This window comes from Drosophila bipectinata, chromosome 2R (assembly GCF_030179905.1).
Source record: "Drosophila bipectinata strain 14024-0381.07 chromosome 2R, DbipHiC1v2, whole genome shotgun sequence".
NCBI classification, from domain to species: domain Eukaryota; kingdom Metazoa; phylum Arthropoda; class Insecta; order Diptera; family Drosophilidae; genus Drosophila; species Drosophila bipectinata.
The window spans coordinates 4868206-4882176 of NC_091737.1; the positions used below are offsets into that span (position 1 = coordinate 4868206).

The 13971-nt window shown below is 41.4% G+C and overlaps 2 protein-coding genes across 16 annotated transcripts in view; one reads left to right on the plus strand and one right to left on the minus strand.

Annotated features, from left to right (window-relative positions):
• Positions 1-13971, minus strand: part of LOC108124158 (transcriptional regulator ATRX homolog) — a 289518-nt gene that overhangs the window by 128790 nt on the left and 146757 nt on the right. For 14 of the 15 annotated variants that reach the window (XM_070278796.1, XM_070278795.1, XM_070278802.1 and 11 more), the window contains one exon: positions 667-878. In XM_070278796.1, coding sequence (XP_070134897.1) covers positions 667-878 — 212 coding nt within the window. Of the gene's footprint in view, positions 1-280; positions 429-666; positions 879-13971 lie in introns of those variants that run through there. The other variant, XM_070278804.1, reaches the window with a different exon arrangement.
• LOC138926184 (uncharacterized) lies at positions 10219-10879 on the plus strand. The gene is made up of 2 exons (XM_070279238.1): positions 10219-10805; positions 10870-10879. The coding sequence occupies exon 1, from the start codon at positions 10230-10232 to the stop codon at positions 10674-10676; it is 447 nt and encodes a 148-aa protein (XP_070135339.1). The 5' UTR covers positions 10219-10229; the 3' UTR covers positions 10677-10805; positions 10870-10879.

Genomic DNA, 13971 nt, shown 5'->3' on the forward strand with positions numbered 1-13971 from the left:
AAACGGTATGCAGATCCCTCAAGCTATCGAAGTAACGTACCTTGGGGTCCACCTTGATAGACAATTTACTTGGCGTAAGCATATTGAATGCAAGAAGATGCACCTAAAACTGAAAGCCAGCAGCCTCCACTGGATCATAAACTCACGATCGCCACTGTGCCTGGACTACAAGTTACTACTCTACAATTCATTCCTGTGGGGGAACGCGATCAGCAGCAACATAGACATCATACAGCGCGCACAATCTGAAATCTTGAGAACTAACACTGGGGCTTCAGTATGTTCGCAACGAAAACATCTACCAGGATCTGGGCATCATCGCAGTGAAAGACGAAATCCAGAAGCAAAAAGAGTCTTACAAAGAAAAACTGTCTTCGCACCCAAATTTTCTCGCTCGGTGATGGAATCGGGTTTCTAGCGTATCCCACCTGCAACGTTTAAATAAAAAAAAAAGTATCTGTTAGTTCAACGGAACAACGAAACTTAGGAGAATTTTGACCTTTTTTGTTAATTTTGTTTGTTAATTTTAATGTTTTTTCAGAGATCAACTCATTCTCTCCCTGAATGTTCTAGAAAATTGACATTTTGGGGTTAAGAAAATTGGAAACTTTAAGATCAGTTTGTTTAAAAATTTCATTTCGTAATTAAAAAGAGTTAATAACTCACCACTTTTCTCCTTTTTCTTCACACATTCGCAGAATGGAAAACATTACACGGAGCTTATTACTTGGTATAATGGTATTTAAGTCTTTTTTTGTTAGGTATCGTCGCCACCAATCATTTGTTACCGACATTACACCACTTTGACTATCATATATATCATCTGGTAGATCTTCATCGGAGTTCGAAACTTTTTTGCTATCCTTTTTGGTTTTTGGCTATAAAAAATTTTAATTTGAATAAATTTATTATATTGTATATATATATATATATATATATATAGGTTAACAGTTAACAATATACACTATGATAAAATAAATAATAAATAAAATTAAAACATAATAGACCCAATGAAATAGGTACCATCTGTAAATACTTAAATTTAAGTCCAGCCTTCTGCTGACTCAGCACATCCCGGTTATGTGCGGTCGGGCCACCGACCATAGCTTAGATTTAAAGAGACATTAAAGAGACAGACAGACATTTATTAATGTTTATTTTCTAAACTTATTATATTAAAAACTGTTAAGATATTGTATATAAGGCACTCACAATCAGAGGCCGAAACAGAGAACAAAGCTTTTTGGTCACAATGAGTTAATTTGAAACTGCCAAGCCACTGCCATCACCCACAGTTTCTGCGGTACACCTTAGAGACCTTACATCTTGCGTTGATAATTGTAATGGTTTTTACTCATATCATTTTTGAAATGTATGTATACTTACTGTTGAGGTTTTTCACTGACATTAATTGGCTCCTAAATAAATCAATTATTTAAAAACTTTTTTAGAATATATATTCTGCAGGCTGATGAAACTGGATGATCCCAAGATTAACTTGCCTTTATGATGCTAAGCAGTGACTTAGTGTTATGTACAAAGAGTATGGCCCGACTAGACATTGCAAAGCTAAAGCTCAAGAGAGGACGGCATGACCTAAACATCCTTAAAAAATTATGAAATTTTTCGGATCAACTAACTAAAACTGAAAATAGAATCTGTACTCATGTGAATGTATATGAAATAGAGAAGGAATCATTGAGCCCTCAAAGAATATATTTTTTTGATCAGCATCAACATTCGAGTCACATAGCCATGTCCGTCTATCCATCCGTCCGTATGAACGCGTGGATCTCAGAGACTATAAGAGATAGAGCTATAAGATTTGGCAATACCCACGCGGTTCAAGTTTGTTTGCTGTTTATATATATTATTGTTGTTCGTTAGACTCGCTAAAACTTGAGAACTGCTGAACTGCTGTAGTTTATTCTTTTTGAAATGACTAGTCTGAGTCTTACGTTAGTCTTGAAATGTTCGTGAAAGTCTAGGGAAGGTTCGAAGTGAATCGCTAACGCGACAAAAATTTTTTAGAGAAATGTCAAATGCTCTGTTCATATAACAGGGCCATGTCGACAAGAGATCTTCAGACAGTAAAACTGTACAAAATGTACTGCTGGTGATAAACAAGTCCGTTCAAATTTACTCTTCTCTTCTTTTTTCTGAAGCGAACGGTCGTGTTTTTTTTTCGCTTTTCCTTTTTTGACTGTGCTGTAAAACGGTGTTTAATGAATTAAGAATTGAATTTATATTTGGTTTAAGTTAAAAAAAAGTCATAAAAAATTTTTTTTGGCCGCGCGCTTGGTAACTTTCCATCGGGTGTAATTTCTCGTCCTTGACTAGCAGAAATTACAAAAAAAATACGAACTTCCGGCTTACTATAAAAGGGCCCACAAAAACTCATGGCTGGCGTCACAGAACCCATGGATCTCCACCTCGTATCTCGATTTTAGCGCCCATCTAGAGAATTCGGCGTGCTGCGCCCTGGTAAAGCTGCTACTAATCATATCCCAATCGCACCATCCACGAGGTTCTCAATTTCCCTTGGGTCAAGGACGAGATACAAAGAAGCAGCGCACGTTACATGCAGAGGCTTCATAATAACCCGAACCGGTTGGCCAGCTCCCTGCTGGACAACAGCGAGCAGCCCAGAAGTCTAAAAAGGTCACACCCGCTGGACCTCCCCTTACTACTCTAATTTATTTCTACCATATTAATATTTAAAATTATCTATAAGTGAAGTTTATGTGATAACATTTAATGGTTGTCCCTAATGGACAGTTTTAAATAAACGTTACCCTGCTATATTCCAGTCGGAGTGAAGAGCTTGAGGAATGCATAACTTCTGGGAAAGATTTTAGCCTATGCAAAGACAGGACCGACAAGGCCTAATGGGTCATACAGCCAGGCGACTGAAGACAATGTATGTGTATGTGTATAGGCAAAGGCCAAGAACAATACAAATTTTTCATGTTTTGCCTATTCTTCTCAATCGCTCTAATCCGAATGGATATTGTTGTGGGATTGCCGAAGACTTTTCACTGCAAGAAATTTATTCCTTTTTTTGCTTCGGACAAAATGGTCGACTTGAAGCATGAACTTCTTCTTCGCACAACATTTTTAAAGTAGGAAGCTATGCATAAATTAGCAAAGTAAAATAATAAGCTGTTGTAAAAAATATACGGCCTATTGATAATTGCTATGTAAAAAGTATTTTTATACCCTTGCAGAGGGTATTATAATTTTGTCCAAAAGTGTGCAACGCAGTGAAGGAGACATCTCCGACCCTATAAAGTATATATATTCTTGATCAGGATCACCTCCTGAGTTGATATGAGCATGTCCGTCTGTCCGTCTGTCTGTTTCTACGCAAACTAGTCTCTCAGTTTTAAAGCTATCGTCTTGAAACTTTGCACACACCCTTCTTTCCTTTGCACGCAGTATATAAGTCGGAACGGCCGGGATCGGCCGACTATATCCTATAGCTGCCATATAACTGATTGATCGGAAATGGTATAACTTTGGTGTTTTTAGAGTTAGAGAGTTCAAATTTGACATGAGAGCTATTTTGGCAAAATAATACGACATGCCAAATTTCATAAGGATCGGCCGACTATATCCTATAGCTGCCATATAACTCAACGATCGGAAATGACCCAACTTTCGTGTTTTTGAAGATAGAAAGCTGGAATTTAGTACAGACTCTATTTTTGGTTAGTTGATCCAACCTACCAAATTTCATTAGGATCGGCCGACTATATCCTATAGCTGCCATATAACTGAACGATCGGAAATGACCCAACTTTTGTGTTTTTGAAGATAGAAAGCTGGAACTTGGTACAGATTATATTTTGATCCATCCTACCAAATTTCATAAGGATCGGCCAACTATATCCGATGTTTGCGATATATATCCGGTTTTAGCTGCAAGGGTATATAAACTTCGGCTCCGCCCGAAGTTAGCTTTCCTTTCTTGTTTAATATAATTATTTTTATTTGAAACAATTTTATTTGAAAGTGTTATAATTTTATTTTTCACTGCATCGACATGAAAAAAAATTCTTGTTTCAATGTATTGATTTTATTGATTTTTATTGATTTTTGTATATATTGATTTTTGCACTGGTATTGGATTTTGCTCTGCCGCATGCTGAGCTTGGGCACCCTTGATCTATAGAGTTGCCTCCGGAAAGTAGATCATCCACATCAAAATCGCGACGCAGAGCTTCGGTCCCTTTTGGAAACATTAATTGCATCATCTGCCAACTGATGCATTGACCGAATTGATAAGAATGAGGCAGGCTTCGTTCCAAAGGTGACAGTTTCTATCTTAAAAACCTGCAACTGATCCTGGGTGGAGTCCCGCCAAAGAATACACTGCAGATAGCTTTCCTGACGCAACGATACATTTGAAAATATCTTCAGTAATGGCCACCCGATGACATCTGGTAGGCCATCAGAGAGATAAGATAAGATATCCAATACGCTGTAGCCGAAAAAACTCTGGATCAGCCAAAGAGAGATTTCCCGGAAGATTCCAGCTGAAGACATCCAAACTAAAGCTAAGCTGTCCGTGATATTGTCGGCGATGATAGCGTTAACCAGGGCAGAGCAATCGGAGCAGAGAACTGCATAACTCAAACATAACTTTTTGTTGAGTCCACTCATATGCAAACATTTCATTCAATTCAAGTCATAGGGCGAAACTCAGTGTCAGTTCAGGCAGCCGCTAAATTAGTTTATAGTTTATTTATTAAGCTAATGTATCGACATATCGCCTTAGTTGTTCGCTCTTTCTCGGCCGCTCGTCTTCAACGGGCCTATTTTAAAAGAGCTTTTGCTTAGCAATCGCTATGTCGGGCCGCCCTCTCCACTATCGAGAGCTTTAGCTTCGCGTATGTCTAGTCGAGCCGCACTCTCTGTCCATATTATTAGTCACTGCTTAGCACCATAAACTAGATGATCACAATTGTTGATCCCAGTTTCATCTGCCTGTAGCAAAAATAAATTATAACGTGCAATACTTCAATTCGGCTTTTATTTTGGAGCGGATTTACGGCATTGAAAACCCCTAATGGAAAAATACTCAGCAATGAATAAAAATTAGCACATGCTGATGTGAGAGGTTGTCCAAAATGCTGCTACAAATACCATTTCCGATGGTTCAGTCAGCTATATCTGGCTATAAGAAATGTTATAGTCGGCCGATCGATATAAAATTTGGTAGATCGGATTATCTAACCAAAAATAGAATCCGTACAAATTTTCCATGCATGCACGCGTGCATAGGGTAGGAAATGACAGTGTTAACACTCTTACATTTTTTTAGAAGCTCTCTTATTTGCTATCATTTGACTCATTTGACGCCCAAAGTTAAAAATCAAAATGTTTCCTATGAGAAAAATTTTCTTAGAAATTGGGTTTGAAAAAGTTTTTCATAGAAAATACAGATAGGGAAGCGCAGTTTTTCATTTGTTTAAGAGCTGTTGCTAGCAAGGCTTTCTTTAAAATAAAATAAACTATTTTATTGCCCAGTCCAACTCTTGACTTAAGGGGTTATATACCTTCTTTGTCGAAGAAAAAGAGGAAAGTTCGGATTTTTTTTTTAGGTATGTAGCAATTATTTAATTACACGGATGTTTTAATTTTTTAATAGAACGCTTTATTAACAATGTTTGTGCAAAATTTGGTGAAAAAATATTAAACAGTTTTTAAAGGGTGGCTGTTTCCCTTAGAGGCTTTCTTTTTTTTAGAGCCTTGCGGTGACAATTCCCCAGGTCAAACAGGTCAACTGAAACCATAAAAGTAAAAAAATTTCATTAGTTTAGTGTAATTCCTTGTGCTTGAACGATCGATTTTAAAATTTTTTTTTTTATGCATACGGGAACGTTTTATGCTAAAAATGAACTTTTTGGTTTCTAAAAATTTTACTAAAAAATTCATTTCGGCGAAAAAAAAGTTTGTGCGTGAAAAGTCGATCGTTCAAGCACAGAAGAATTTCATTACGAACATTTAAAAAAAAATATGAAGTAAATCGGTTCAGTAGTTTTCCGCCAATCCATGTCACCGCAAAGTCATTTTTCGAGAAACACTATTTCGAGATATTCGCGTTTAAAGTTTCAAGTTCAGTGCAAGGCGGCTACAAGGCGCGCGATTAGGAGCGCTGTAACTTCTATTCCTTGGGAAAATATTCTCAAGGAGTTCTTCTTTGAGATAAAGCAATAAAAAAATTTTCGATTTTTTGAAAATAAAAAAGGTATATAACCCCTTAACGAAAAATGAAAAAAAAAACTACGTTTTTTTCGCTCAGTTAATGCTCTGCTCTCATTGTTTTTTTACACAATCTCTGCTACGCCTACACTCAAATTTTGAACATTTGTGCATTTTGCCCCCCACTTTTATAAATTAAAAATAAAAGTACATATAATTATAGTATAGTATTTACATAAACAATTGTTGTGAAATTACATACTTTGAATTTTTCTTGTTTCTCTCTTACAGTCATCAGAATCGCACAAGTGCAGCTGTCAGCGCTGAGTTTACTCATACGCGTTGAGTTTTTCCATTCGGGGGTGAGTGTGGTCATTTACGTTTTCACTTTCGTTTTAAACGATCATTGCTGAGCCGAGATAAGCTGTTAGAATATGAACATGTATAAACTGAACTTCGCGAACTTCGCTCAACAGTTCATATGGGCACGAACGCCAAGCGAGCCAAGACAGCAAGGAAACAGAGCAACAAAACAACAAGACTGGCTCATCCTCGTACCACTACCCTACACATTCCACAGTGGACAGTGGTCTGGCTATATAAGTGGCCATAAATCAGAAGCACAACGTAGAGAGTTCGAAATTTCAAAATTCAAAATGGCGGCTCCGATATGGCGATTGTGACTTACCTAATAAGCTGGTGTATCTAATTCAGTATCTAATTCTGAGGACACGTTCTGATTTAATGGCAGCCTCAACTGTCCCGTAACCTCTTTTGCTATAGGCTTTGTGTACTTTTGAAAGAATTTTGATTTTGATAGTATTACTTGATTAGAAGAAATTAGCAAATTGTGCATCAATTCCATCATGGTATCTTTTTTAGATATTTTTCGTGTATTATTTTCTCGAAATCAGTATGGACGGAAGCTGGCATATAATACCAATTATACAAGTCCACATATATTTTTGTTGTATCGCGCGTATATACCTCGAATTTTTTGCTATTGATTTCAAAACCAGAAAACAGAGTTTGCAAAATTATGCCAAATCGTTTTATTAAAATTATGTCGATGCCCGCCATTTCAGATTAAATATCTGGATTGTTAAAAAAACTTCGTGCAGTGTTTCCGTCGTTTGTTGATCCACTACCTCCTGTTTTAGGGAATACTAATAACAACCCAATATTCTTCCTGAAGGCTGCTTAAATATATGCCTTTCTGCCTGCTAGCTTTCTCTGAAGGACTTCTAACATGCCATTTTTTTAAGTCCAAGCGATATGCAATATGCAGCAAACATTCGAAAAATCTAATTTGGACATGTAGAGGAGATAAGACAAACTCAAATGTGGGCGGATCAAATATAATAATGAATTGTTAAAAAAAAAGGTTATCGGGAAAAGGTTTGTAAATAAAAAACAAGAAAGGAAAGCTAATTAGAAATTTTTAAAATCCATGACTATTGAAAAATTGGGTCTATGGCGGCTATGCAGTTCATATTGAGCACTAACCCCAGCACTGGCTAAGAAAATTACCACTTCGATAAGAGAAGTTTGATACGTTTGATTAATTGGAATTTAGAATTAAGATAGAATTAATTTCAAGTTCTATGTAGTATTTAAATGTAACTGCACCACACAGCCACCTAATCCCTTCACTTGTATCACGAGAAGTGACCTTTTTACAGGAATCTGCATCCTGATGCGCTCAACGAACCTGCATCGCCGGAAACTAGCGTAAGTCCGTAAAAACAAACGTAAATGTTTAGATCTATTCAGATCAGTGGTCGGCACGGCCCTATCCCGAGGGCATGAAAATTTTCTGCCCGAGCTCTGCCCCACACACACAGTATAAATGTGTGAAACGTCATGCTCACAGCCTACTTTCTGCTATTCGTTACTAACACTAATGCGTTAAAATCATATTTAGATTTAGATTCACTCAAAATAAAATTTACCCTAAAATTTAGAAATTCGCATTAAAAATTTTTTTTTTCCAAATACAAGAAAAGATTTCTAGTTTCTAGAAAAATTTTTCTGAAAAAAAGAAAAATTTCTTAAATCAAAGAAGTTTTTCTCAAATATAGAAATAGTTGCCATAAACTGAAATCGCCCTAAAAACAAGAACATTTTTCTATAATTAAGGAAAATTATGACTTATTTTCAGGAACTATTTTCTTAATAATAGAAAGGCTCGCCATAAAAGAAACTAACCCTAAAAAATAGAAAACTGTTTCTACAATATAGAAATTCCTTTCTAAAAATGCACAGTGTTACCCTTTAATTTATCTAAACCTACAAAATAGAAATATTTTGTTTAATATCGAATTTTTTTATATTTACAATTGATATGATTTTAACGCATTAGTATAAGTATAGCAAAAAGAAGAAAGTAGGTTGTGAGCATGAAGTTTCACACACTTATACTGTGTGTGTTGCAGAGCACGAGCAGATAAATGCAGACTGATCTATATTAAATTTTATACATATATAAAGTTTTAACATTTTAAATACAAAAAATCATGTTAAGAAATTATGTAACGATATTTGAACTATCAAATATCGCACAAACAACGGAGTCTTCCATCTCAAAGATGTTGACATTACAAATTTATTAAAAAGTTTATTTAACAAGTGCTAATGGATTCCTTGCTGAAAAAGATAAACTGAAAAGCTTCTTTTTTCGCTAATAACTTACTAAAGGCCGTCAGCCAAGCAATTACACACAAGCAATTACGTGCCGTAACTGTGCACACCGCTGGTAGTGAAACTATACTCTCCACGTGAGGGCGGCTGGTAACAGGTCCCGCTAAGGTCATGTTTCTGGATGGATGCTGGCTAATGGTAGTCGGGCAAGGCGAAGAACATTCTCTTCCTTAAATCACCCCAATCCAAGGTGGAACAGTATATGCCGAAGGATGCGTGTCCGAGGAGGGGCTCGGACGCTAATATGCGAACTCTGGGGGACCGGCCGACCTCCCAGTTTTAACCAGGCTTATCGTGACAAGCGGGCTATGTCATGATGGACGAACCCTCTTCCGCCTACTCGTGGGACCAAAACATGAATTCTAACTTATCTACAAAAACCTAAGTGGAGAACGGAACATCCTAAAAAAGTCCGGAAATGGGGTCAGTGACTCGCCAAACTCCAAGGCCCTTAAAAGCCAAGGAGTTGCTGAGATGGAGAAGCCCCCCACAGAGGGGCAACATCTGGAAGCGGGACGCGCCGGTGCGGAGGAGGTTGCCAAGGCTTCTTCTTCCAAAGCGGGGCTAGCCATGGGACCACCGAACGGCGTGGAGAGGAAGACCCCAGGGTCAACCTCTAAACCAACCGACGGGGCCCCTAAGGCGAACCATGGTCCGGGAGCGTCTCACTCGATGCAGCGTAAAGGCTCTTATAAAGATAGGAGAAGAGCAGCCTTCATTTTGATGAGGGCGGACCCATCGGCCGAAGCCAACCCGGACCAGGTCGAGATCATTAAGTGGGCAAGGGAGATCCTGCTCGACTTTAATCCGGAAAAGGCGGGTGTGAGGCTGGATCCGAATAAACGTACTGGGTCAGACCCTGCCAAGGAGATCGCGCAAAGCGCGAAAACGCAGACGTCCACGGAGGGAGAAGCCCCCCAGGCTAAGAAGAGGAAGGCCCAGCCGCAGCCGTCCAACCGCTCGTTCGCCGAAGTGACGAAGGGAAGAACCCTAATTGGAGTCCTAGACAGAGTCTCAAAGGATGGGCTCATCCCCAAGGACCTTTGGCGACGAGTGGTAAACGAGTTGCATGGGCGCTTCGTGGAGGAGATGCTGTGATGCGGAGGGCCCCCACCAGAATGCAAAGACGCAGGATGGTACCAGGGTAGCGTTAAAGTAATTGCCTGCCAAGACGCGCAGACCTGCAAGCGTATGGTAGCATCGCTTGGAGAGGTCTACCCTGGAGCTAAGCTAGTGGCGGTTGACTGGGAGGAGATCACAAGCAAACCGAGGCGCGAGTGTGGCTCACTGAAAAGCCAGCCGACCCTAAGACCATCCTAACTATGCTTAGGTTGTGCAATCCGACGCTTCCCACGGCGGACTGGCGAATCGCCAAGGTCGAGGAGGCGGTGGGACTGCGGAGGCAGATCGTCCTCACACTCAACGAGGAGACCGTAAAAGCCCTAGAGAGGTCGGAGAACCGGCTGAAGTACGGATTAGAACACGTGACGGTCCGTATTTACAAATTCGATGAGAAGACTAAACCAGGAGGTACTGGGCTGGAGGCAGACCCGCAAGAGCCAGACTTGGAGGAGCCGACCGAAGAGGGGCACCCGGAAGTAATGTCGGATGAGGAAAAGGACATTCTGGAAGGGTACACCTCAGAGGAGAGCGACTTGGCAAGGGCACTTAGTGGAGTCGGAATAGAGGAGGACTCTCTGCTGAGCTCCGAGACGGAGAATTGTAAGAATGTCCCTGACAATTTTGCAGATAAACCTCCATCACAGTAAAGGGGCGTCAACTGCCCTCCTACTCCACCTCGCAGAGAGTGGAGCTGATGTAGCCCTCATCCAGGAACCCTCGATCCTTGGAGACAAAATACTTTGGTTGGGGGCCTCGGAGTAAAGCCGATACTACAGGTAAAAGGCGGGCCTGCATTCTCGCAAAAAAGAAACTTAACCTCTTTTTGCTACCCAATTTTAGCAATGAAGACCACGTAGCCGCAGACATAGAGAGCCCAAATGGCCCTCTAAGGCCTCTAATGGAGGAGGACTCTCTGCTGAGCTCCGAGACGGAGAATTGTAAGAATGTCCCTGACAATTTTGCAGATAAACCTCAATCACAGTAAAGGGGCGTCAGCTGCCCTCCTACTCCACCTCGCAGAGAGTGGAGCTGATGTAGTTCTCATCCAGGAACCCTGGATCCTTGGAGACAAAATACTTTGGTTGGGGGCCTCGGAGTAAAGCCGATACTACAGGTAAAAGGCGAGCCTGCATCCTCGCAAAAAAGAACCTTAACCTCTTTTTGCTACCCAATTTTAGCAATGAAGACCACGTAGCCGCAGTCATAGAGAGCCCAAATGGCCCTCTAAGGGTATGTTCCGCGTATATGGGCCTCGACCAGGAGGCCCTCCCCCCGCACCCGCTACTCAAACAGCTGGTGGAAGACTGCAAGAAGCACAAGATCGACCTGATCATAGGTTGCGATGCTAACGCCCATCATCATCAGTGTGCAAGCACTGACACGAACATATGGGGAACATACCCCACCTTCATAGTCAAAAACAGAAGGGAAGTACTTGACATTACTCTGACTCCCTAGCTAACAGAATGGTTAGATGAGGAGTCCTAGAAAAGCACTCTTTCTTGGACCATCGATACATAGAATTAGTGGTTAATTTTGAGAACTTTAATCGACTAACGGTACGCAACCCGAGAAAAGCAAACTGGGAGTTATACAGGAAAAAACTAGAAAGTTCCTTAGGAAACCTCCCACAAGGGACGTTGACAGTAGAGAGCCCTGGATGCCATGGTGGACACGCTTACGGTAGCGTGCGCCACGGCATTCAACAAAGCTTGTCCCAAAAGCAGATCGGGCAGTAGCAAGTCAAAGAAACCACCATGGTGATCGCAAACACTTGCGCCCTTTAAGACCAAGGCCCGCCAGGCCATTAATTTTGCCAGCAAGACAAACTCGGAGACAGCCTGGGAAACGTATAAAACGAACCTTACTCAATATAACAACGAACTTCGTAAGCCAAAAAGGAATGCCTGTACCAAGTTTTGCACGAACATTCAGCAAACATCAGAGGCCTCCCGACTCGCAACTACTGCACCAAACAAAGGATACATTAAAACCTAAGAAGGAAACTGGTCATCGTCCAGCAAAGAAACCCTAGAGACACCCTCACAGAGGCACTTTTCCCGTGATGCTCTCTAGAAGAAACAACCCTGGGAACGCAGAGACAGGTGGATAGCCCCTCCCTCCCTAACCAACTTGAATACCTATTGAGTGACAGGTATCTTAGCTGGGCGATAAATAGCTTCAAGCCTTTCAAATCTCCAGGCCCAGATGGCATTGTCCCGGCTTAACTAATTAAAGCCGGACCCAATCTGAGGTCTTGGGTTAAGAAAGCTTTCTCAGCAATTTTCAGAATAGGCAATGTGGTTGCGGACGAAAGTCGTATTTATACCCAAGGCGGGAAAACCATCGCACTGCGCCCCGAAGGACTTTAGACCTATAAGCCTGTTGTCCTTCCTCATCAAGACAATGGAGAGACTAATCAGCCTCCACACTAATCTTACTATCAACCCAGATGATATCTCGGGATCACAGCATGCGTATAGGAAGGGCCGATCCACGGAGACGGCACTCCACGAGATCACTACTTTTGTCGAAAAGGCACTTAGTGACAAGGAATACGCACTCATTGCTTTTCTAGACATAAAAAGTGCTTTCAGCAGCATCCTACCAAGCTCGATAATCGATGCGCTGACGAGTCTAGGTATAGACAATCAATCCGTACGCCTTATAAAGCAGATCTTGGTAAACAGGACTGTTGAGGCGTCACTAGGAGAAGATTCTATTCATAGATACGTCAGAAGAGGCACTCCACAAAGAGGCGTACTCTCACCCCTACTGTGGAACGTAGCGGTTGATAGCCTACTGAGATCCCTAGAAGGTGGTGGTTGCAAAGTTATCGCTTACGCGGATGATGTCGCAATTGCCTTCTCTGGGAAATTTAACCATCCTCTATGTGACCGCATGACGGAAAAACTTAGGTTCCTCTCAACATGGGCAGTTAGGAATGGACTTGGTGTAAGCCCGTCCAAAACCGAGCTTGTCCTCTTCACCAGGAAGTACAAAATACCAAACTTAAGGCTTCCAAAGCTATCAGGAGAAAAACTCTGCCGCAGCGGTAGCGCCAAGTACCTAGGGATTACACATGCTCATACTCGACCTATTACCTGTAGAGATAATGGGGGCCAAGATAGCCACGCTATCGGCAATTAGGCTACGCGAGACGGGTATATGGAAAAGGACCGAGTATGGACATACCAAGTTGGACCTACACCACTGCACGCCAACGGGGGCTACAGATTACTGCGTACCTGTTGATCATCCCACCTTAAAATACAAGGTTTCCATTCCAACAAGGGATGAATGGGCCACACAAATCCCGGGACCAGCCGATTTTTTCCATATTTACACAGACGGTTCAAAATTGAATCCAGGGGGAGGCGGTTTATATTGCGAACGGCTGTGTCTAAAAGAGTCCTTCAGACTCCCCGACCACTGTAGTGTGTTCCAAGCAGAAGTTCCAAGTGTGTTATCGGGGAAGCACTTAGATCCCCAGCACTTACTGGCAATCAAGACACAATCTGTATCTTCTCAGACAGTCAAGCGGCACCCAAAGCCCTTGACGGAATGACAGTGAATGACTGTCGCAGATATCTTAACGAGGTGGCAGAACAGTATGACATCCACCTCATATGGGTGCCCGGACATAGGGACCACGAGGGTAATTGCGCCGCCGACGAACTAGCAAGAGCAGGTACTACCAATCCTCTCCTCCCGGAGAAGAAACCAGTAGGCATCCCCTTAGCTACGTGTGGGCTAAAATGCAGGGATCACTTTGACCGCGCATCACTGAGGAAATGGAGAAATCTCCAAAACTGCAGGAACTCACGCATGATATGGCCCATCCGCTCTAGGAAGAGATCAATGATGCTTATTGCCCTTAATAGGCAGGACTGTAGTCTGCCATTCAAGGCCATTACGGGACACTGGTTAATAGGAACACAC

Coding starts and splice junctions, on each gene's coding strand:
- LOC138926184 (XM_070279238.1), top strand. CDS start 10,230: ATGCTTAGGTTGTGCAATCCGACGCTTCCCACGGCGGACTGGCGAATC.